The sequence below is a fragment of the Dasypus novemcinctus genome, chromosome 14 (genome assembly GCF_030445035.2).
Source record: "Dasypus novemcinctus isolate mDasNov1 chromosome 14, mDasNov1.1.hap2, whole genome shotgun sequence".
Classification (NCBI taxonomy): domain Eukaryota; kingdom Metazoa; phylum Chordata; class Mammalia; order Cingulata; family Dasypodidae; genus Dasypus; species Dasypus novemcinctus.
This window is the reverse complement of record NC_080686.1, coordinates 97,891,114-97,915,575: the sequence shown is the minus strand read 5'-3', so window position 1 is coordinate 97,915,575 and position 24,462 is coordinate 97,891,114. Positions and strand designations below refer to the sequence as shown.

The following is a 24,462-nucleotide window of genomic DNA, read 5'->3' as shown; positions in this document are numbered from 1 at the left end:
GGAGCCTGCTGCTGGCGGGGACGTTTGTTCCCTCTCAGACACTGTGATGCCAGCTTTCTGTTTTCTGGGTGGAGCAGAAAGTTGAGGAAAAATTCCTGCCAGGACAAGATGGGAGGAGGATGGGGAAAGCTGAGCTCCTTGCAGCTTCAGTTTGGTCTTTGGGGGAATAACCAATATTCAGAGGACCTCGGCCTCCCTCTGACATCACTGGGGCCGTTCATGCTCTGCCTGCTTCCTGCCCTGCCCTGCAAGGTAATTAGTTCGTAGTTAGCCTTCGGGCTGGTGATCAAGCACACAACTGGAAAGGTTTACAGAAGAACTTCATAGTGTAGCGGACCGTGGGGATTTCCACCCTTGACGTCTTCTCTGTCCTGTGTGAGCAATAGTGCGTTCATGTATTTGTTCAGTTTCTGTAGCGTGCCAGGTGCCCAAGCTGACAGCAGTAATTTCCACATAGGATGCTGCCTCCAGGCTTTCTATGAGGGCAAGCTATCTAAAGTCTACGGGTCAAGATGTATTTGACAGGGAGCAGATGTGGCTCAAGCAGTTGGACACCCGCCTCCCATATGGGAGGTACCAGGTTTGGTTCTTGGTGCCTCCTAAAAAAGATGAATGGATACAATGAGCAGACAATGAGCAGGCACAATGAGTAGGCATAATGAGCAGACACAACCTAGCTGAAAATGAGCAGACAGATGGGGGAGCAATCCTGGAGGGAAAATATATTCAACATGCATTAAGATGTGTTTTTTATGCCTATCTTTTAAAAATGTCCTAACTTCTGCTATAATATACCTATGTGTCAAAAAGCTTTCTGATAAAGAATAAAACCACTTAAGAAGCCCAAGTATTTTAATTACCTTATTGTCATTTAAACAACCATTATGTGATGTTTCAGACACAAATAAATGGCCACTGTAAAACTGCTTCTCCTTCTGATGGCCATGAATCCTGCTTTTCAGGACAGTTTCAGTTTTTGCCTGGTGGGCAGTCTGCCTGCTCTGTTCTCCCTCACAGTTACCCTCTTTGTTGAGGACCTGCTGAGAGCCACGTGCTGCACTGGGTGGGTTGCATTTGTTTTCTTTAATCCTCACTACAACACTTAGGATGAGGATGACTTCTATTTTACTGAGCTAGAACTCAGTCTCAGAGAAAGTAAGCATCTTGCCCAAGGTCAGGGGTAGAGCTGAGAGTGGAACTCAAGACTGTCCAAGTCTCAGCCCTGGGTCTTCCCACGTGGCAGCCGTGGCTCCCAGTAGCTGAAGACAGCGTGCTCTCAGGGAGTGTGTGGAGCTCTCCTCTTCACTCCTGCCTTTTCTCAACATGGGAGACTCATCTGCTCAGGACCACCCCTGTTTGAGGACAGTGATGCTTGCACAGCTGCTAATTGTTCCTCTGTGGGACATGACTAGGCTCAAGGGCTGGGTTTTCTTAGTTTTCACCTTAGGCCACTAAAAGTAGAGCTGCTCCTAACTTCGGAACAGTTTAATCCTTTGTCAGGTATATTTCTCTGGCAATCTGGGAAGGCTGGAGGGACTTGTTAGTCAAAACATTTTTTGGTCTGGAGTCTCTCCTTGTTAACGGTGTCAGGCAGATGATCAATACGCAGCCTGTTCAGAAATGCCAGGCGGCATATTCCTGGGAAAGAGCAGCCACATTATTAGTGTGGCTAATGAATCCTGCGCTGGGACATTTACTGCCCTATATTGTGTTTCTGTACAGGAGACTGGCTGCTGTCCCTCATCATGTAAAAAGAGTTTTGTGGGTTTTTTATTTAAACTCTTGTTTGCAGCTGCTCTGCCTGTACTGTATGTTTTCTTTGTCTGTGGGGACCTAATTACAGTGCCTGGATGGCTTCTCTAATCCGTCCACCTGCTGCACCTGATACTGTTTGGTATGGGATGTCTGGGCACTGTAGACAGGATGATCTCACTTTGCACCTTGTCTGTGAACCTGAAGGATGCTGTATGAATCAAAGCCTGGCAATTTGATTCCTCATTTCAGATTTACACAATCATTTTGGAAATGCTATTTCCAAGATTGTATCTACTTGTTTATTAATCGTTTAAGTTTATGTTATAACAATAGCTTCCCTTTACCATCTTCTGTGTGCCAGGCCTGGTCTAGGTGCTATAGGTATATTCTTTGACTTAATCCTCCTGGGCACCTTTGTGGCAGGCATTTTTGTCTTCCTTGTGCTGATAAGCAAAGTGAGGTTTAGGGAGGTAACATAATTTGCTTCAGACCGTGCAGCTAGGAGGTGCTGGAACTGGGCTGAACCCAGGCCTGTCTGCAGCAAATTCACGCTTACAAGGTCAGACACTGCCTCCCTCCCTTCTTTCCTTTCTTCGTCTCCCAACCAGGCATTTGGGGAGCAGCTCGGCAGTTGGGTAATGATTGTGATTTCTGGTTTGGAACTTTGGATTTTCTAGGTTTTTTTGAGTGGACACATAAACGATCAGTCGGAGACACTGTCAAAGCCTTTGCTTTGGGGAAGAAGGGCGAGAAGGAAGGTCTGTGTGGGGGGCACTGAGAAATGGAATTCCCAAGTGCCGGGGACCTCACGGTTTAGTCTGGTGTGGGAGTGGGTACGTCCATTAGGCGTGACCACATGGGAGGAGCTTCAATGACATCGGCGTCCCCACATCCAACCCATGGCTGAGGGCCACGAAGTCTTGGCCTCCCAGAGCGAGCAGCTTAGGAGACAAAGGGAGCCGAGCTTCAGTCGAGAACTTTCCATGTTCATATGTCTGTCTCTGAGATTGAAAAAATATGAACTTGGGAATATGGATCATCTCCATTGTAGAATTCCTATAGTAGGTGAAAGTCATGGGGATTAACATGCTATGGGGTGGATTGTGTCCCCCAAAAAGATATGTCCTAACCCTCAGTACCTCCGAATCTGACCTTATTTAGAAATAAGGTCATCACAGGTGGGAAGAGTGAGGTGAAGATGAGGTCACCCTGAAGGGGGTGGCCCGGTCCAGTACGACTCACTTCCTTATGAGAAGAGGAGAAGAAACACCCGCGGCGTCATGGGGAAGGCCAAGTGGAGACGGAGCTGACTGGAGCGATGCAACTCCAGCCATCCCTTGCCAAGGTGGCCGGCCACTGCCTGTGGCAGGAGAGGCAGACAGGCTTCTTCTCTACAGCCGTCAGGAAGCACGGCCTGCTGACACCTGATTTCAGGCTCTTGGCTCCCAGAACCATGAAAAAATAACTTTCTGTTGCTTGAAACCACTGTGCTTGTGGTAATTTTTTTTATAGAGGTCCTAGGAAACAAATACAACATATAAAGAACTTGAGAATGGCTCTTCCAAAGCTTTTCATTCTATTTCCATTCAGCTTTATAAATTAGGATTTTCTTCTTACTAAAATGAAATTTGAATAGAGCTAAAGTAATTATTTTCCATTTAAGTTTTGTGAGTGGGTCATAAGCAATGATAAATGAATAGTCAGCATCAAGCATTTCATGGTGGTAAAGCCCTTTTATTTGTTTTACTCTGCAAGTGGATAAAATTCCTCCTGGAATTAGTGGGTGTTGGTGGTTTATCAAGCACACCTGTTCTGACTCCCACTCTTTCCTTCCTCAGCATAGTTAGTGATGATATCACCAATCATTTAGGAAGTCACCCTAAACACCTTCTTCTTCCCACTTGGGCCTCCCTACAACCAGTGTACCCTGCCATCTCCTTCTCACCCCTCTTCCTACAGCCTCTGCTCTGGGCTAGCTTGTGTAGTGTGAATGCATAGTGTGAATGTTTAGTGTGAACACAGTGTGGTATGACACAGTGTAGTTGAGTGCATTGTATGAACACATAGTGTGGTGTAAATGCTTGGTGTGAACATGTGTATGAATGTGTAGTATAAATGCGTGGTATATTGTGAATGCATAGTGTGAACATGTGTGGTATGAATGCTTGGTGTGAACATGTGTGTGAATGACTGGTGTGAACACATGGTATGATTTGAATGTGTGGTGTGAACACATGGTGTGTGAGTGTGTGCTGTGAACACATGTGTTGTGAATGCATGGTATGACTATGTGGTGTATGAATGCTTGGTATGAACATGTGTGGATATGTAGTGTGAATACATGTGAATGCTTGCTGTGTACATGTATGCTGTGGATACTTGAAATGAATAGTGTTGTGAATGCATGTTGTGAACACATGTGAATGTATACTGTAAACGTGTGAATGCTTGGTGTGAACATGTGTGGTGTGAATGTATGGTGTGAACATGTGTGAATATGTGGTGTGAACATGTGGTATGAACACGTAGTGTTTGCATGGTGTGAACACATGGTGTGATGTGAATACATAGTGTTAGTGTGTAGTGTAGTGAATGTGTGGTGTGAACATATAGTGTATTATGGACACATAGCATGAGTGTGTAGTGTGAATGCCTAGTGTCAGTCAATGTGTAGTATGAAAGTGTAGTTTAGTATGAATGCATGGTGTGAACACATAGTTTGGTATGAAGACCCAGTGTAGTATCAGTGCATAGTGTGAATGCATAGTGTGGTGTGAATGCACAGGGTGAATGTCCGGTGTAGTGTGACATGCAGTGTGAACATGTAGTGTGAACTGCAATGTTGTGTGAACACGCAGTGAAATCTGAACACCTACTGTGAATATGCAGAGTGAGCACAGTGTGAATGCGCAGTGTAGTATGAACACTAAGTGTGAATGCACAGTGCATTGTGATTACATGGTGTGAGTGTGCAGTGTGAACGCATAGGCAGCCCTTCTGCCTGGGAAGCCCTTGTAGGTGTCTTTGCCTGACTTACTCCTGCATACTCTTCAGACTCATTCAGCTTGCAGGTCACTTCCTGGCATCTGTTCCTTTTCTCCAGGTGGGATAAGGGCCCTTTCTCTGGGCTCCATAACCTCATGAATGTGACTCATTCTTGTTCTTCTGGTCATGCTCTCATTGTCTCTGTTTGTCTTTCTCTTACTTGGCAGGGAACTCCCCAAGGAAAGGGATTTGGACTGTTTCTGCTCCATGGTCCCAGCTCCTGTCATGGTCCTGACACATGGATCACCCCTGCTCTGTGTGTTGTGTGAACGAATAACTTTTTGTTACTGTTTATTTTCTTGCTGCTTGCCCTGTTGTGGCATGTGTTCCATCTTCCCTGTGCCCCCTTTTTGGGAAGCTTCAGTGGCTCCTCCTTATCCAGACTCATTTGAGATGAGAATTCCTCTCCTTGCCTAACCCCATGCTTCCTGTGCAGTGCACCAGACTGCTTGAGCGTACTGTGGGGCCTGTGCTGTGTCCTTCTCTTGGTACTGTTGGTCCCTTTAATAGTGAGTGGCATGAGGTTCGCAGAGCAAGCTCTGCAGACCCAAGACCTTTTCCCTCTCTTGGTGTTGTCAGCGAGCCCGTTCCTCTAAACCTCCGTGTGTCTCCTTCAGGTGGACGCTGGTGCTGTTCCTAGGCTGACGCACTGTCGGCAAACCCTTCAAAGCACTTGCATTGTTCTGTTAAATTGTTTGCAAAAGTAATAGAGTCTTGGTGTAAAAAAGTTAACAACTATATAATGTGGAGATGGTACATTTGCCTGTCTAGTTCCTAGAAATAAATAATCATTGCTGACTTTGAGTGTCTTCTAGACCTTTCTCAATACATACATAAAGGTACACAAACATTTTGTTGTCTGTTATTGAATAACAAATATGGTGTCATGATATGTGTTTTGCAGCCTTTTTTATTTTTTAGAGTCAGGATTATATAATATATTGAACATCCTTTCTCAACAGCAGGTTCAGGTCTCCTAATTCTTTTTACTGTATTTCATTCTATGGATAATGCATTGTTTACTTAATCTTTCTTTTCTTGATGACATGTATCTTCTCAAATTTGTGCTGTTATAAATAATGTTGCAGTTAATATTTTTATAAATATCATTGCACATTGCATACTTCTGTTGGCTAGATTCCTGGAAAAATTGCTTATGTAGAACAAAGAAAGGTTCTGTCAGAATGGTTTCTGAAATTGTTTTCTCTCTCCATTTATAATCTCACCAGGATCTAAGGTTTTCTTTTTCTATATCAACATCAAAATGGATATTATCATATTTTTGGAAGTTAATGCTGACCTATCTTTTTAATTTGCATTTTTCTGGTCACTAGTGAGCTTGCTCATGTGTAATGTGCCATGGCCATTTACACTTCTGTGAACTGTCATTCATATCACTTGTCCATTTTTCTATAGAAACTCCTGGAATAGAGACGATTAATCCCTGTCTTAAAAAATCTGTGCATACTCATTTTAAATCTTACAACACATTGTAATTATTTTATACCATAGTGTTCATTTAACTTTACCTATAGATTTAACCTTTGACTCCTCAGTCTTTGAGTTCCCATCCATTCAGTTGCCCTGGCTAGAGTCTTCAGTACAATGTTGAATAGAAGTGGTAAGAGCCAACATTCTTGTCTCTTTCTTGATCTTAGGGGGAAAGCATCCATTCTTTCACCATTAAGTATGATGTTAATTGTGGGATTTTTTTGTAGATACCCTTAAACAGGTTGAGGAAATTTCCTTCTATTCATGGTTTGTTGAATGCCTTTTATTGTTAAAGGTTGTGTAGTTTTTTCAAATATTTAACCTCTGTTTATTGAGATGATTATGCTGTTTTTTTCCCCTTCATTCTGTTAATATGGCATTTTATATTGATGGATTTTCATATGTTGATCTACTCTTGCATTCCTAGAATACATTTTACCTGGTCATGGTACATGATCCTTTTAATATGCTACCGGATTTGGTTTGCTAGTGTTTTGTTTTTTTCTTAAAGGAGGTATGGGGGATTGAATCCGGGACCTCTTATATGTGAAGTAGGTGCTTAATCACTGAGCTACTCCCACTCCACTGTTTGCTAATATTTTGATTAAGATATTTGAATTTGTATTCATGAGAGATACTGCTATTGGGTCTTTTCTCTGATGTCTTTGTCTGGTTTTGGGACTCAGGGTAATATTGACCCCATAGAATTAGTTGCTAAGTGTTTCTTCCTCTTCTATTTTTTGGGAGATTTTGGGAAAGATTCATCTTTAAACATTGGGCAGAATTCATCAGTGAAGCCATCTGGTCCTGGGCTTTTTATGTATGTGTGGTAGTTTTTCTGATTATTGATTCAGTCTCATTACTTATTATGGGTGTAGTCAGATTTCCTATTTTTCCTTGAGTCAGTTTTGGTAGTTTGAGTCTTTCTAGGAATTTTTTCATTTTATTTAGTTTATTTAATTTGTTGGCATACAAATGTATATATAGTATTCTTTTATAATTCTTTTTATTTCTTTGAGGTTGGTAGTAATGTCCCCTCTTTCATTCCTGATTTTGTAATTTGAGTCTTATCTCTCTTTTCCGGGCTGAGTTTGGTTAAAGGTATGCCAATTTTGTTGATCTTTTCAGAATTTTGATTTTGTTGATTTTCTCTGTTGTTTTCTATTTTCTTTTTCATCTGGTTCCATGCTAATATTTATTATTTCTGTCTTTCTGTTTGCTTTGGGTTTAGTTTGCTCCTCTTTTACTAGTTTCTTACCATGGAAGATTAGACAAAAGATATGAGATCTTTTTTCTTTAACATATACATTTACTATATAAATTTCTCTCAAAGCTCGACTTTTTCTGTATCCCATAAGTTTTGGTATGTTACATTTTCATTTTTGTTTGTCTCAGAGTATTTTCGAATTACCCTTATGATTTCTTCTTTGACCCATTGTCTATTTAGGAGTGTGCTGTTTAATTTGTGTATTTGTGAATTTCCCACATTTCTTTCTCTTGTTTCTAATTTCATTCCATTGTGGTCAGAGAACATGCTTTGTATGATTTCACTCCCTTTAAATGTATTTAAATTAAAATGGGATGTAATTTATGATATAACATATGGTCTATCCTGGAGAATTGTCTGCGTGCACCTGAGAAGAATTTGTGTTCTGCTGTTGTTGGATGGTGTGTACTGTGGATGTGTTAGATCTGGTTGATTGACAGTGTTCAGGTCTTCTACTTCGTTTTGCTCTATTGCCCAGACCTTATAATTGAGGAATATGTGGCTCAGAGACTCAGAAGAGTTTTTTACTCAGCATTACCTAGTTAGTGAGTGGGGAGAGTGGACTTAGGCCCAGTTGCTCTGATGGCGATTGCCTGTCCTTGTGATGCTCTGGATATAATCAAATTCTTACCATTGAAGTGCTTTAATAAGTTATTTTCCTTTATTAATGAATCTGCTTTTGACTTAAATTCTCCTTAAATATATTTTCTCTTTTTTTTAGATGTACTAGAAGATTAGGTGCTGTATGGTTTAGTTTTAAAAAGAAATTTCTTAAGACTTCAATTAAACTCAGGCTTTTAATATGAGAAAATGTCTTCAAATCTTTCATTAGGAACTCCAAACTTGTTCTTTTTGTCAAAGTTCATTAAATTTGAGGCTTGTAGAGGCTTAGTTTCTCTAATGATTTTCACTCAGGTTTAACCTTCACAATTCATTTTAAGTTGAGAGATTCTTGAAATGGTTTCATTAAACCTCAGGAGTAGTAATTGATTTACTATTTGGTCTCCCTTTTTAACAGGAAGATTCCTAGCTCTTCCAGTTCATCTTATACCCTTTTCACCTCTGCTTGTGTAGAAAGTGTTCCATGGGAGCCTTTCCTTCTCTTCTCTTCCCAATCAAATCTCCGGCCCTGGCCCAACAAGAAATTGCCTAATAGACCAAGTTGAATCTCTTACGTATGTGTACACTGGTATGTGTGAGAATGGGTGCGTGTGCATGTGTGATGAGTGTGTTACTGTATATATGGTAAGTCTGTATGAGTAAGGTTGCATGTGTGCGTTAATCCACCCTCATGGAAGCTGGGTAATGGGATCCCTTGAGGAAGAATTTACATGATTCTCCTGAGAGACCTGCTTTGGCTTTTCCATCTTCTTCCCTCTTTCAGACCCTCAACAGGAATCTTCCCTTCCCTTTCCTTTTTCCTCCCATTTCTTTCTTTGGTAGATGTCCGTCACATGCCTGCCTGCCATCTGTCTGGATGCTGTGCTGAGTGCCGAGGGCACGTGGGGACCCAGGTACTCTTCCTGCTGACTCTGTCTCCCAGCTGGGGGATGACATTAGGCAAGAGGCAGTGACAGTGCGGTGGGGTAGGGGCTTCTCTAAGGTGAAGCACAGCTTGCTAGAGAGGGGTCGCTTACCCTAGTCTGAAGGGTAAAGGGAGGCTTTCCAGGGAGTCCGTGTCTACATTTAATCTCCACCACTCCAGCCTTTTGAGTGTTTGTAGGAATGCTGTCCTGATCGTGGCTGCAATAGCTGAAGCCTCTGCGAGGCAGCAGGGGTGTCCTGGAATCAAGGCAGATTTAGGTTTAGTCCTGGAGCTTTCATGCGATGGCCTGGGCTTTGGTTAGAGACAGGTCTCCTCCTGGGTGAACGAGGAGCAAGTGTGCTCTTTCCTCAGACCCAAGGCAGCTGGTGCCAGAGCCCACAGCATGGTGTAGGTGGGTCAGGCCCCGTCCCTGCTGCACCCTCTGTGGGCACCTCATGCGGGGCACACCCTGTATCACGTCCGTGATGCCTGCTGATGGCAGGGAGTCATTGAGCCCAAAGGCTGTGACTTTGGTGATTGGACAAATAGACATCAGGTTCTGTGAGACAGATAAAGGTGAATATACCACACCTTAGTCCATTAGCAAATTGCGCCCCTCCTGCTTCCCTTTCCATACATGTGCTGTTCACTGCACAGAGTCCCATCCAATCAAGGCTTGCAGCTGGGTTACAGGACCATTTCCCTGCAGAATGTAGAGTAGGGGTCTGCATCTCTGTGCTCTGAGATTAAGTGAACTGACCAAAGGGACTTGCAGCAACATGGGTGTGAAGTTCACTGGTCCTGAGGCAAATGGGTCTGTGTTCAAATTCTTCTGCTGCCACTTCCTAGTTCTGTGACTTTGGGGCAAAGTAATTATCTTCTTAAGCCTCAATGTCCTCATCTAGATGATAAGGCTAATACTAAGGCCTCCCTCACAGGTTAAAGGAGACGGTGCTTATGAAGTGCTTAGCATGATACCCGAGGCACGTGTGCTCGATATTCCCTGTTGCTCCAGCCATTTACGTGCCATTCCTGCTGATGACGCCCATGGGAGCAGCCTTGGGCTGCCTTCTGCCTTCCCAGGGCTGTGCCTTGTAGGCGAGGATGCAGCCCACTGCCCCAGAGGAGATGCTGCCCCCCGTAAGCCTGAGGGGCTCAGCCGCCTGGCTCATGATGCCTGCTTCATTGGCTCCCGTGTTGCTTCCTGGACTTTGGACATCCCGTCCAGGGGACTGTCCGGGTCCTGCCCTGTTAGTCCTTCAGCATTCTCCTGTGTGCTTGAGTTGGTGTGACCAGACAGTGGGCTGCAAGGGGAGAAGATGGTAGGCTGACTTCATTCATGGTCTTAGGCGTCATGAAATTTGTTTTGCCCTAATACTGTATTGGGTTTCTTGGTGTGTGAGACATATTAAAATGAAGAGCTCACAGGAAAAATGAATACCGAGCCAGACTGAAGAATGCCTGTACATTCAGGAGCTGTATTAGCTAAGAGAGGGATGCACATGTGTTCTCTGGGAAGGTACGGGTGTCTTAGGAGAGATGGTCCAAGTCAGGATATTAAAGACTGTGGCCATAATAATAAACAATGCCATTTATTGATCACCTCCTAAGGACGGTGCTCAGCATCTTAATGGGTTGCATTTCTTAACAGTGCCTGCTGAGTGGGAGGTTTTGCATTTACTCTTCCCATGGAACAGAGGCTCGGGGGCATGTGACCCCAGCTCTGCCTGGCTCGAGGCCAGCGCTCTCTCGACCACATGGACTGGCTCTATTGAAAGGTCTACACTGACCTTTGTTACCCACACTGGAGGGATTTATGACTCAGCGGGAAGAGCCCACTGTTGTTTGGGAATAAGGAAATCCGAACCCAGCTCTGCCTGCTTGGCATCTAGTTCTGGAAGATGGCCTAAGCCACTTTAACCTCTTGGTCCCCCACTCTCTTTTTTTGTTGTGGAAATTATGTTTCTCCATCCATCTCTTTAAGGTTTTCGTGAGAATAAAATGATACAATAACTGGGAAAGTGCCTTGAAAACTTGAAAGATATTCAAATAAAAGGCCTACGTTGTTAAGTTTTTGATAATGGGCTATTTTTTTATAGCACTATTTTCTTTTTATTGACTTTAAAAGCCTTCGGTTCTTTCTGTCCTCTCCCAGTCTTTGGCCTTGGATCTCCAAGGATGATTTTCTAACTAGAGGACGTTGTCCCAAACTGTGGACTTAGAAGAGGATCTCAGGTACACTGTGGCTCAGCCTCTTTCCCCCTGTTGGGCGCTTGGTACTAAGGAAATGTCTCTTTTCTTATCGTTAAGTAACTGATTGAAGCGTAGTTACAGATTAAGAGCTAACTGCGTAACTGGCTCTGTTTAAGACCTGCTGAGGCCCAGGAATTAAGAGCTGGCTCAGACATCAGGGTTTATAGTATAGATTGGGGAAAATGGGCCACCTTGTCAGGAGAGAGTGCCCACCAGTCACACCCCACGGGAGAAGGCCAGAGCCTTGAGGGGAAGGCTGCCTTGCCTTGGGAGCCGGGACAGCTTCAGCAGAAGGTGCTGAGATGTAACTGATCTTCAGGAGGTGCTGAGATGTAACTGACCTTCAGGAGGTGCTGAGATGTAACTGACCTTCAGGAGGTGCTGAGATGTAACTGACCTTCAGGAGGTGCTGAGATGTAACTGGCCTTCACCGTTAGGATTGAACTGAATCTGGGGGTGAAGGAGTGGGCACAGGTGGGGGATTAGACTGGTGGGGGAAAGGGGACAGGGAAAATCTGTGCATATTTAGGGAAGGCTGGAAAATTGCACTGAGCAACTGAAAGAGAAATAGACGGGGGAGGTGAAGGGGGAGGAGGGAGAGAGGGAGGGAGGGAGATGATGCCCGTGGACTGAGTAGGACAGGGCCCGCCCTGTGCTAAAAGGCCTGAGTGCCAGGTCTGAGAGCTGCGGGAAAGCCACCCAGAACGATGAGAGGTTCTAGAGTGAGGGAGTGACAAGCAGTAAGGAGTAGAGGCGAAGAAAGCCTGGAGGAGGTGGCAGGAGTCTGAGCTGTGTTGGAAAGGTGTTAGGAAGGAGCCCAGGGAATAGAAGGGGCATTTACGGCACAGACATCTTTAGGACAAAACCCCTGAGTCCACTGACAGAGTGAGTCAAGGAATTAAGGAAGGAGGAAGAGGAATTAAAGCTAACTCCTTTAAAAATTTTGATTTAGGGGTTACAGGATTTTCCTTGCCCAGTTCCCAGGTTCTGAGCTCTTGTCTAAAATGTGCATAGTTGACAGCAGCAACTCGTTTGCAGCGCTTGAATTATTCCAAGTTCATTTATGAATATTTCATTTTTAGCTAACTAATTGGTCTTGAGGATCTGAATTATGGATGTAGCAAGATGTAAGATTCGTTTTGTCACTGTTGTGTCAGAGGCCTTTCAAAGCTTTCAGGACCTATTTTATATGTCCTCCTTGACAACCAGATTGCACACTGCCCGTCAGTTTCCGCGCCACGATTTACTGGGTGCCTGCTGTGCAGGGAACCAGGACAGGTGCTGGGGGAATAAAAAAAACTGTCAAGGCACAGACGAGGCCTCCCATGAGCCCCCACCCAGTCTGTGGGAAGAGGTACCTGATGACTCTAGGGGACAGCAGGTGGGGTGGTGTCCCAGCCTTGTGGCAAGCACGGGGCCGCACACACAATAGGCCCTGCAGTGGCTGTCAGCCTGCGCCGGCATGTCCCTGTGCAGAGGCGCTGTGTCCCCTTCCCCAGGCAGCCTTCTATAGCAGTGGTCTGTGCCCACACGGGCAGGATGCTGGGGGCTGCCATCAGGGTGAGGCCTGGGCCACAAATGTCAATGAACTGTTATGCAACATGTTCCCGCAGCTCTGTGGATGTGACATGAGGTGGGTGTTTTATAGCCTCTCCGCTAATTCTGCTTCTCTGACTATTAATTGCTCTTCAGTAGGTTGTACCAGTACATGCTGTTGTGGAGAATAATAATTAAGAAGTTGTAAATGACTTTGAGGCAGGCGGTTTGTCCTTAGTCTGTACATTGCCTTCCTTCCTTCCGCCTCCACCTTCCGTGCTCGCTGGTGGCCCGTGGCAGCACAGCTCTTGTTCTCGGTGAAGTTCGGTGTGGGCAAAGGGCGTGAAGGGTCTCGTGTCCACTGTTGGCTTATCTGGGCTCTCTGTTTGCCTTGCCACCCCCCAGCATGCCCTGAGTGAGAGGGAATGGAGGAGTCATGTGCTGGCTGCACCCGGGGAAGGCTGACCACCCCCAGCCCAGGACAAGCTCCGCTCGTTCAGGGGCCCCTCTTTCCCGTCTGACGCCGGGTCTCCTTGGTCCTTGGGGGCCCCACAGTGAAGCAGGCCTGCTGCCCTGCTGTTCTTGCCCTGCACCCTCTGCCCCAGAGCCAGGCTGCTCTCCTGGGCCTCGTGCCTCCCTTCCTGATCTCCTCGAGGCTTTCGCGCGTGTGTGACTTGCATGCATCCGCACGGTGACAGCAATTGGCAATGTGGCTGCGCTTTAGAGAGAGTGGAGGGCTTCTTCCTCATTCTACAGATGGACAGTAGGTCCCAGGACTGTTGAAATGCCATCCTCAGGCAGGTAGATGCCTCTCTGATGGTGGGTGGGGAGCGCCAGGGGGCAATGACTCTGCGCGGCCTCGCAGGGCCGCACATCACGCAAGACCACCCTGCTCCACCTTCGCGCAGCTATGTAGTGCTGCCACCCCACTTGCCCCTGCTCACCCACACCCCCATCCCGGAGCGGTCTCATTCTTATCTCCCTTCAAATGGATGGCTAACAAGAGGAAGTGCAAGTTGCAAAGTGATTCTAACTTGTTAAAGTAGCTCTGATCATCACATTTAAAATCACTTAGTTGCTAGGAAACTTGAAAAATATGAGTATTGTCTTTAGTCCTGTGATCTGTGGCTTTAGATTGTAATTAATTTCTCCCTTTTTCCTCAGGACACTTTGACTCTAATAATTATGACTCTATGAAATAATTTGATTAATTGTGTAACTCATTAAGGGCATGCAAAGCTAAGCAGTCTTTGAAAGAGTCTTTTACAAAGAAGTCCTTAAGCTACTACTGAGAACTGGATTTAAATGGGAAATGGTGGTTAACAGGGAGCATGGTTTGTAAACTGGGGGCTGACAGCTTAAAAAATCCTCCCAGCTTTACAGAGGGAACATGTGCAAAGGTTTTGATTAAATAATATTCTTAATTCAAAATAGTGTAGAATTGATTATGCATTAATATACAGATGCAGTGCTGTTAGCACTAAGAACACTATTTGTTTGCAGCTGTTAATTTCTGCAATTGCTACAGATTTTTCATTTTTAATAAAATGTGAAACCTAAATGTATTCTCGAACGTGGAAGCTTGAGCCTGTGACCTGCATGTCTCGCCGTGTGACTATGTCAATCCTTCTCTTTTCCTTTACAGAGTTTTTGGTAGTGAAGAGGAAAAGAGGCAGGCCCAAAGGGTCCACGAAGAAGCAGTGCCCTGAAGATGAGCTGGCGGAAAGCATCGTGAGCCCTGGCGAGGACAGCCCACCGGCCTCCGAGGAAGGGCACAGCCTGGCCCCGAGCAGCTTGGAGTGCAGCAAATGCCGCCGGAAGTTCTCCAACGCACGCCAGCTGAGAAAGCACATCTGCATTATTGTGCTGAATTTGGGCGAGGAAGAAGGAGAAGCAGGTAAATCTGCCTAAGTGGACAGACCATTTTCTCATAAAGAGAAGTCCCCACGAATATCCGCTTTTTCTGGTTCTGTTCTTACTTGGGAGTATCTTCTACATGACTTAGCCACCTGGAAGACAACTTCCTTTTTAATGATTACTGAGCAGTACTGTCTAAATGTAGATCAGCCAGTGTTCGTGTGCCCAGGGTGTGCAAGTCGATGCTTTGGGGCTTGCAGAAAGGGTAGAACGTAGTCTCTACCCCAAGTGAGCCTCCTTTCTGGGTGAGAAGATAAATGTTTAAGATGCAAAACGCTAAAGGCCACTAAATTGTTGGGCAGAGGGCCAGCTCTGATAGGAAGTCAGGCTTGCACCGCTCTCACAGTTTGGGTGTGAGGTGGGTCAACAGCAGGGGGATATTTTTCTCAGTGGATGGAAGGGACCTGTGAGCAGAAACACACACGAGGAGGCTCAGGGCCCCGGGCTCTCAGCGGCTGAGGTGTAGCGTGCAGCGGGCATTCTTGGAGAAGCTACAGCGTGTTGGGCTGTTTCCTCCAGATCAGTCTCGGCTCGGCTTCAGCTCTGAAGTCAAGTCAAAAAGAGGCTGAAGGAGAGGGTGACTGCGAGCAGGGGTGACGTTGTTGTGTGGCAGCTTGTCTCATCAGTAACCTTCTCAGGAGAAGAGAAAGAGCCAAGCTGCACCAAGGGCCTCTGCTGTGTGTTTTCTTGTGGGTCTGGCCTCAGTTTTCTCATCTGTGAAATGTGAATCAAAAGGGCACTACTTGGAGTTACTTGGAAGATTAAACGAGGCAGAATCAAACCAGGCCTGTGGCAGGCACCCAGGAGCTGTTAGTGATTACTGTTAGCTGTGTGCAGCCATATGTAAGTGATCCTTTGTCATTCTCCTCCTTTCACAGGTAAGGAAACTTAGACACTGGGACATTAAATAATTTGTGCAAGGCAGTTTAGCTAGGAAGAGGACCTGACCTTTGAACCCAGGCCATCTGATTCTGAGCCCCTGTTCTTAAATTCTTTTCTTTTTTTTTTTAATGTACTATGATTATCTTTCCTTTTTTTTTTCGGTCTTTATTTTTTAATGTTACATTAAAAAAATATGAGGTCCCCATATACCACCACCCCCCCCAGCCCCCTCACCCCGCTCCTCCCACAACAACCACCTCCTCCAACATCATGGGACACTCACTGTACTCGGTGAACACATCTCTGAGCACTGCTGCACCACGTGGTCAGTGGTCCACATTTAAGTTTACATACTCCCCCAGTCCACCCAGTGGGCCATGGGAGGACACACAATGTCCAGTAACTGTCCCCGTAGTACCACCCAGGACAACTCCGAGTCCTGAAAATGCCCCCACAATACATCTCTCCTTCCCACTCCCCACCCCCAGCTGCTATCATGGCCACTTTCTCCACCTCAATGCCACATTTACTTCTATCACTAATCACCACAATTCCAGAATAGAGTATCAGCAAGTCCACGCCAACCCATACTCCACTCCTCCATTCTGTGGACCCTGGGATGGCTATGTCCACTCCACCTCTGTATCAAGAGGGTGCTTAGATACCACTTGGATGATGGATGCAGTTCTCCTGTTTGCAATTGTAGGCACTCTTGGGCCCCTGGTGTGGTGGTTGACCTTCTTCACCTCCGTGATAGCTGGCTAGGGTAAGTCCAATAAACCAGAGGATAGGAGTTGCAAGTCTGTTGAGGCTCAGGGCCTGGCTATCACATGGACAGTCCAGAGATTCAGGTCCCCCTTAAATTCTTTGCTATAAATGCTTCCCCACGTGTGAAGCAAAACACTGGGTTTGTAAAATTATAGCGCATGTTGGGTGAATTATTAAGTAATTCATCAACTGATATTTATCAAGCACCTAGACACATTGCCAACTTCTGTGCAAGTTGTGGAAGATGTAAGACATTGTTCCTTCTCCTAAAGAACTGTCCTGCAGGTGCTCCCTTGCTAGAGTGTGTGGGTTCATGCAAGCAAAGGACTGGCATTCAAACAAGGTAAGGCAGTGGCTTGGCAGATGTCCCAAGACAGAGCATGAGTAATTGCCATGTGAGAGACGTAGGCAGTGTGCTGTGATTTCAGAGGAATCAGCATCTCATTTCAGAGCCTAATGTCCTTTTGGCAAATAAAGATAATTTTAGAAAAGAGACAATCGAGGGAGAAGGGTTAGGGCATACTCCCTGAATGTGAAACCCTGATTTCCTGTGGTTTGGTTAATCGCTTGGCTTCTGTTGTGAGTGTCTTGCTTTTCCTTTCTCATTCTCTCTCTTATTCGTGCCCATGCACACCCCCCACTCTCTTGCTCTGATGGTTAATTATCACCGCTTTTTAATCAGAGGGGCCAGCTCTAGCCTACAAACAGCAGAGGGCGCCTCTGCTTGCAGTTCCTGCCCTGGTCCCAGGTTCCAGGTCCTGGGGTGTGACCAGGTCCTTCTGATTATTCAGGGTCTGCTTCTTCAGAATCTGCTTGTTTGTTTATTTATTTGTTTGCTTATTTATTATTAAAAAAGTTGTGAGCTTACAATCATGCATAACATGAGGATTTCCCATACACCACCCCACCATCACCACCTTGCATTGTTGTAGAACATTCTGTTTGTTACAATTGATAAAAGAACATCAAATATTACTACTAGCTATAGTCTGTAGCTTACATTAGGTGTATTTTTTCCATAAACCACTCTATTATTAACACCATGAATTAGTATTGTACATTTGCTATAATTCATGCAAGAATGTTCTCATATTTGTGCTGTTAACCACAGTCCATCGTTCACTACAGGGCTCACTGTGATATGCAGTCCTGTGCCTTGTACATCCATCCAAAGTGTACACCAAGTGACTCTCAGTTTCATCACAGAGTTGTGTTGTCATCACCTCAGTCAATTTTAGAAAGTTTCCTTTATTCCAGAAAGACAAACCTCATATCCTTTTATACCCCAGCTGTTGACCCTTAGCATTGATACGGTACCTTCATTGCCATTGATGCTATTATAGTATTACTGTTAACTATAGTCCATAAGTTACATTAGTTGTATTTTCCCATGTATCACCATATAATAGTGCCATACATTTGTTTTAGTTCAAAGAACGGTCTTGTAGTTTTACTATTATCCACAACCTCATCCAGCACTGAGCTTGCTATGGTATACAGTCCAAAGATTATGCTCTAGCTTTCTTTCTGTCGACTTTTTGTCCCTAGACTACTCCTTTCAGTCACATTCACGTTTATAAATCGGTGGTGTTATACCCACTATAATGTGTTGTCACCAACTCTATCCATTTCCTAATATTTACAGTCAACCTTATAAAAAATTCTTACATACATTAAGCACTGGTTCCCCCTTACTAGTTCTATCCCCTAGTAACCTATACTCTAGATTTTAACTCCCTGAGCTTACTTATTGTATTTAGTTTATATTAATAAGACTGTACAATATTTGTCCTGTTGTGTCTGGCTTATTTCTGATAGTTATTTTTTTAGAGACACCAGGGACTGAACCTGAGACCTCCCATGTGGGAAGCAGGCATGCAACCACTTGAGCCATATCTGCTCCCATGAGTTTGCATATTCTAATTTTTCTTATCAGTGAGATCGTACAATGTTTGTCTTTTTGTGTCTGGCTTATTTCACTCAGTGAGATGTCTTCTAGTTTAATCCATGTTATTGCATGTCTCAGAACTTAAGTCCTTTTTACAGCTGAATAATATTCTGTTATGTGTATATTCCACATTTTATTTATCCATTCATCAATTGATGGATACTTGCATTGCTTCCATCTCTTGGCAATTAGGAATAATGCTGCTGTGAACAGTGATGTGTAAATATCTGTTTGAGACCATGCTTTCAATTCTTTTGGTATATGTCTAAAAGTGGTATTGCCAGATCATATGGTAATTCTTTATTTAACTTTCTGAGGAGTTGCCAACTGTTTTCCGCAGAGGCTGTACCTTTTTATAGTTCTACTAACAATAAATGAGAGTTCCTATTTCTCTGCATCCTCTCCAACACTTTTAGTTTTCTGTTTTTTTTGTTTGTTTGCTTGTTTTGTTTTTACAACAGAAGCCATTCTAGTGGGTGTGAAATGGAATCTCATTGTAGTTTTGATTTGCATTTTCCTAATGGCTAATGATGATGTGCGTCTTTTCATGTGCTTTTTTGTAGTTTGTATATCTTCTTTGGAGAAATGTCTATTCAAGTCTTTTCTCTTTTTTTTTTTTTTGTTGTTGTCGTTGTTGTTTGTTTGTTTTTGTTTTTGAGATACTGGGCCTGGAGATTGAACCCAGGACCTTGTAAGTAGGAAGATGGCATTCAACCACTGAGCCACATCGGCTCCCCTGAGTTGGTTTTCTTGTTTGTTTGCTTGATATTTGTTTCCTTTTTTTTCTGTTTTCAGGAGGCACCAGGAACTGAACCTAGGACCTTCCAAGTGGGAAGCAGGTGCTTAACCGCTTGAGCCACATCTGCTCCCTTTTGTCCATTTTTTTATTGGGAGGTTTGTCTTTCTGTTGTTGAATTGAAGGATTTCTTTACATATTTTGGATATTAAACTCTTCCTGGATATGTGGTTTCCAAATGTTTTCTCCCATTTTGTAGGTTTTTTTACTTTCAGGATAAAGCTTTTTCATACTGAAAAGTTTTTAATTTTGATGAGGTCCCATTTATTTATTTTTTTCCTTTGGTGCTGGTATCTTGGGTGTAAAGTCTAAGAAACCATTGCCTACCACAAGGTCCTGAAGATGCTGCCCTACATTTTCTTTTAGGAGTCTTATATAGTTCTGGCTCTGATATTTAGGTTTTTGATCTATTTTGAGTTGATTGTTGTATAGGATAAGGTGGGGTCCATCTTCATTCTTTTGTAAATGGCGGTCCTGTTTTTCCAGCACTGTTTGTTGAAGAGACTGTTCCTTCCCTTTTGCTACGTTGCCAAAAATCAGTTGGCCATAGATGTGAGGGTTGATTTCTTAACTCCCAATTTGATTCCGTTGGTCTGTATGCCTTTCCTTATGCCAATACCATGATCTTTTGAGTACTGTGGCTTTAATAAGTTTTAAGATTGCGAAGTGTGAGTCCTCCAACTTCGTTCTTCTTTTTTGAGGTGACTTCGGCTAGTCAGGGCCTCTTACCCTGTCATATAAATTTGATGACTGACTTTTCCATTTCTGCCAAGTAGGTTGTTGGAGTTTTGATTGGGAGTGTGTTGAATCTATATATTGTTTTGGGTAGAATTAACATCTTAATAAGATTTAGTCTTCAATCCATGAACATAAAATGTCCTTCCATTTATTTAGTTTTCTTTGATTTCTTTTAGCAATGTTTTGTAGTTTTCTGTGTACAAGTCATTTACATCCTTGGTTAGATTGATTCCTAGAGTATTTGATTCTTTTGGTTACTGTTATGAATGGAATTTTTGTCTTGAATTTTCCTTCTGATTGTTTATTTCTCGAGTATAGAAACACCACTGAAATTTGTTATTGACCTTGTACCCTGCCACTTTACTGAATTCATATATTAGCTCTAGGAGCTTATTTGTGGATTTTTTTTCAGAATTTTCTGTTCATAGGATCATATCTTCTGTAAATAAGGCAAGTTTTACTTCTTCCTTTCCAATTTGGATGCCTTTTAGTTCTTTTTCTTGCCTATTTGTTCTGACTAGAACTTTCAGTACAACGGGCATCCTTGTCTTCTGTCAGATCTTAGAGGGGAAGCTTTCAGTCTTTCACTTTTAAGTATGATGTTAGCTGTGGGATTTTCATATATGCCCTTCATCCTGTTGAAGAAATTTCCCTTTATTCTTGTGTTGTAAGTATTTGTGTGAATTTCACATGCCTTTTCTGCACCGTGATCATGTTTGTTTGTTTGTTTTTCCTCTTTATTCTGTTAATGTGTTGAACCACCCTTGCATACCTGAGATAAATCTCACTTATGTCATGATGTATAATTCTTTTAATGTGCCATTGAACTCTGTTTGCTAGTATTTTGTTGAGGAATTCATAAGATATACTAGTCTGTAATTTTCTTTTCTTGTATCTTTATCTGACAATTGTATGAGGGTGATGTTGGCCTTGTAGAATGAATTACGGAGTATTCCCTCCTCTTCAAGTTTTTTGGAAGAGTTTGAGCAGGATTAGAGTTAATTCTTCTTGGAATGTTTGGTAAAATTCCCCTGAAGCCATCTTGTCCTGGGCTTTTCTTTGTTGGGAAGTTTTTGATTATTGATTTGATCTCTTCTCTCTTACTGGTTTGATGAGATCTTCTGTTTTTCCTTGAGTCAGTGTAGGTAATTTGTTATAGCAATTTGTCCATTTCACCTAGGTTATTTAATTTGTGGTGTACAGTTGTTCATAGTCTCTTGTCATAGGCCTTTTTATTTCAATGTGCTCAGTAGTAATGTTCCCTTTCTCATTTTTGATTGAAGTTTGTGTGTACTTTTTCTCTTTTTGTTCTTCAGGCTAGCTAAAGGTTTGTCAATTTTTTGGATCTTTTCCAAGAATCAACTTTTGGTTTTGTTGGTTTTCTCTGTTTTTAAATTTTATTCTCTTTTTCACCTCTGCTGTAATCTTTGTTATTTCCTTCTTCTGCTTGCTGTGGGCTTTTTTTCTCTTCTTTTTCTAGTTCTTCCAGTTTTGAGGTTAGGTCTCTGATTTGGAATCTTTCTTCTTTCTTAATGTAAGTATTTAGAGCTTTCAGCACTGCCTCTGCTGTATCCCATGAATTTTGGTGTGCATGTTTTCATTTTCATTTGCCTCAAAATATTTCCTAATTTCCCTTGTGATTTCCTTTTCAACAGATTTGTTTTTTAAACAACGAATTTGTGAATTTTTCATTTTTCCCTCTGTTATTGATTTCTAGCTTCATTCCATTGTGTTTGGGAAAACTGCATTGTACTTTTTCAGTATTTTTGAATTTACTGAGACTAGTTTTATGACCTAAGTTATGGTCTATCCTAGAGAAAGACCCATGTGCACTTGAGAAGAATGCATATTCTGTTTTTGCTGGTTGAAGTGTTCTATATATGTCTTTTAGGTTGAATTAGTTTAGATTATCATTCAAATTTTCCATTTCCTCATTGATCGTCTGTCTACATGTTCTATCCACTATTGAAAGGGTATATTAAAGTCTCTTTCTATTAATGTATTAACTACTTTTCTCTTTAAATATGTCAGTATTTGCTTCATGTATTTTGGGGCTCTGCTCTTAGGTGCATATATATTTATAATTATTATGTCTTGATAATTGACCATTATATCACTATATAATGAACACCTTTGTCTCTTATAACAGTTTTTGACTTAAAGTGTATTTTATCTGATATTAGTATAGTTACTCCAGCTCCTATTGGAGAGTTTAATGCATTTGCATTTATAGTCACTACTGATAATGCAGGACTTTCTTCTGCCATTTTGCTGTTTAGTCTTTGTAAATCTTATACCTTGTTTTCCTCCTCAGTTCTTCCATTAATGCTTACTTTCATGTTTATTTCATTTCTTTCATATTGTACTGCATTAAATCCCTTCTCATTTCTATTTGGATATATTTTTCATATACTTTCCTTGTCGTTACCATGGGGTTAAATTTGACATCCTAAATATGTAATAATCATGTTTCATATCACCTTGACTTCAGTAGCATTGACATACATTGTTCCTATTCCCCTCTGTCTCTCTATTCTTTTTTGTACTTGTTACAATTTATGTCTTTGTACATTGTATGTCCCAAACCATAGATTTATCATTACTTTTTATGTATTTGTATTTTAGCAGCTGTTGGAAGTAAGAAGTGGAGTTCCTGGCCGTTGTAATTATCTACATGGCTACCTTCATAAGGGGTCTTTATTTCTTTGTGCTGCTTTGAATCACTGTCTAGTGTCCTTTCCTTTCAGGCTGAACAACTCCCTTTAGTATTGCTTGTAGGGTGGGTCTCATGGTGATGAATTCTCAGCTTTTGTTTATCTGGGAATGTCTTAATCTCGCTTTCATTTTTATTTTTTAAATTTAATTTATTTTTTATTGAATCATCCTCATATTTAGATGAAAGTCTTGCCAGAAATAAAATTCTTGGTTGGCAGTTGTTTTCTCTCAGCACTTCAACCCACTGCCTCCTTGCCTCCATTGTTTCTGATGAGAAATTGCCATTTAAGCTCATTGGGACTTGTTTGTACATAACACTGCTATTTTCTTGCTGCTTTCAGATCTCTGTCCTTGTCCTTTGCATTTGACAATTTAATCAGTACGTGATGTGCCATATTTTTCTTTGAGTTCATCTTGTTTGGTGTTCTCTGGGCTTGTTAGATATGCATATTCATATCTTTTGCTAAGTTGGGGGGTGTTTTCTGTCATTATTTCTTTGAATATTCCTTCTGCCCCTTTCTCTCTTTATTCTCCTTCTAGGATTCCTTTAATGCTTATATTGGTATGCTTGATGGTTTCCCACAGACTCTTTGGCTGTTTTCGCCTTTTAGAATTCTTTTTTCTTTCTATTTCTCAGACTGACTCATTTCAATCGTCTTGTCTTTAGTTGACTGATTTTTATTCCAGCTTCTATCTGCTATTGAAAGCATCCTGGTTTCAACAATTCCAGTTATTGCTGTCTTCAACTCTAGTAGTTGTTTGGTAATTCTTTTTTTTTTTTTGGGATTTGTTTTCACTTACCTTTCTTTTTTTTTTTTTTTTTTAATTGACTTTGTAATAATATTACATTAAAAATATATATGTGAGGTCCCATTCAACCCCACCCCCCCTCTCCCCCCCCCAACAACATTCGTTCCCATCATCATGACACATCCATTGGATTTGGTAAGTACATCTTTGGGCACCTCTGCACCTCATAGACAATGGTCCACATCATGGCCCATATTCTCCTCCATTCCATCCAGTGGGCCCTGTGAGGATTTACAATGTCCGGTGATTACCTCTGAAGCATCATCCAGGGCAGCTCCATGTCCCAAAGACGCCTCCACCTCTCATCTCTTCCTGCCTTTCCCCATACCCATCGTCCACCATGTCCACTTTTCCCAATCCAATGCCACCTCTTCTATGTGGGCATTGGATTGGTTGTGTCCATTGCACCTCTATGTCAAGAGGAGGCTCAGATTCCACATGGATGCTGGCTGCCATCCTCCCATTTTCAGTTGTAATCATTCTAGGCTCCATGGTGTGGTGGTTGTCCTTCTTCAACTCCATCTTAGCTGAGTGTGGTAAGTCCAATAAATCAGATTGTAGGTGCTGGAGTCTGTTGAGGCTCAGGACCTGGCTATCACATTGTCAGTCCAGAGATTCAAATCCCCTAAATATATCTTAAACCCCAACATGAACTGCACCTCCAGCACATTAGCATGAAAGTCTTATGAAGGGAGATCCCATCTGAGTCCAGATTCATCACACATAAACACCATTTCCAAAGAGGGGCCATCTGACCTGGTAGTTAACCCCATCGGCCATGACCATAACTCCCATGGGTCTCTTTAGCCTTCAAAGGAACCAATATCTGGGGGTTGTATCTGCTTTATCTGTCTCTCTGACTCTGCTCAGTTGTGCATGAGGGCAATCCTTCTGCCAGCCTCCAGACTCTTTTTTAGAAACTCGTAGCCATATAAACTCATTTCTCCTTTCCATTTCCCCCTTACTTTAGGTCAAACAGCATTTTAAAGTCATGTTATTTTATGTAGACATGGATA

The 24,462-nt window shown here is 42.7% G+C and overlaps 1 protein-coding gene across 2 annotated transcripts in view; it reads left to right on the top strand.

Moving 5' to 3' along the window:
• Window positions 1-24,462, top strand: part of ZFAT (zinc finger and AT-hook domain containing) — a 249,843-nt gene that overhangs the window by 47,611 nt on the left and 177,770 nt on the right. For both annotated transcript variants that reach the window (XM_058276079.2, XM_058276080.2), the window contains exon 3: window positions 14,518-14,769. In XM_058276079.2, coding sequence (XP_058132062.1) covers window positions 14,518-14,769 — 252 coding nt within the window. The remainder of the gene's footprint in view (window positions 1-14,517; window positions 14,770-24,462) is intronic.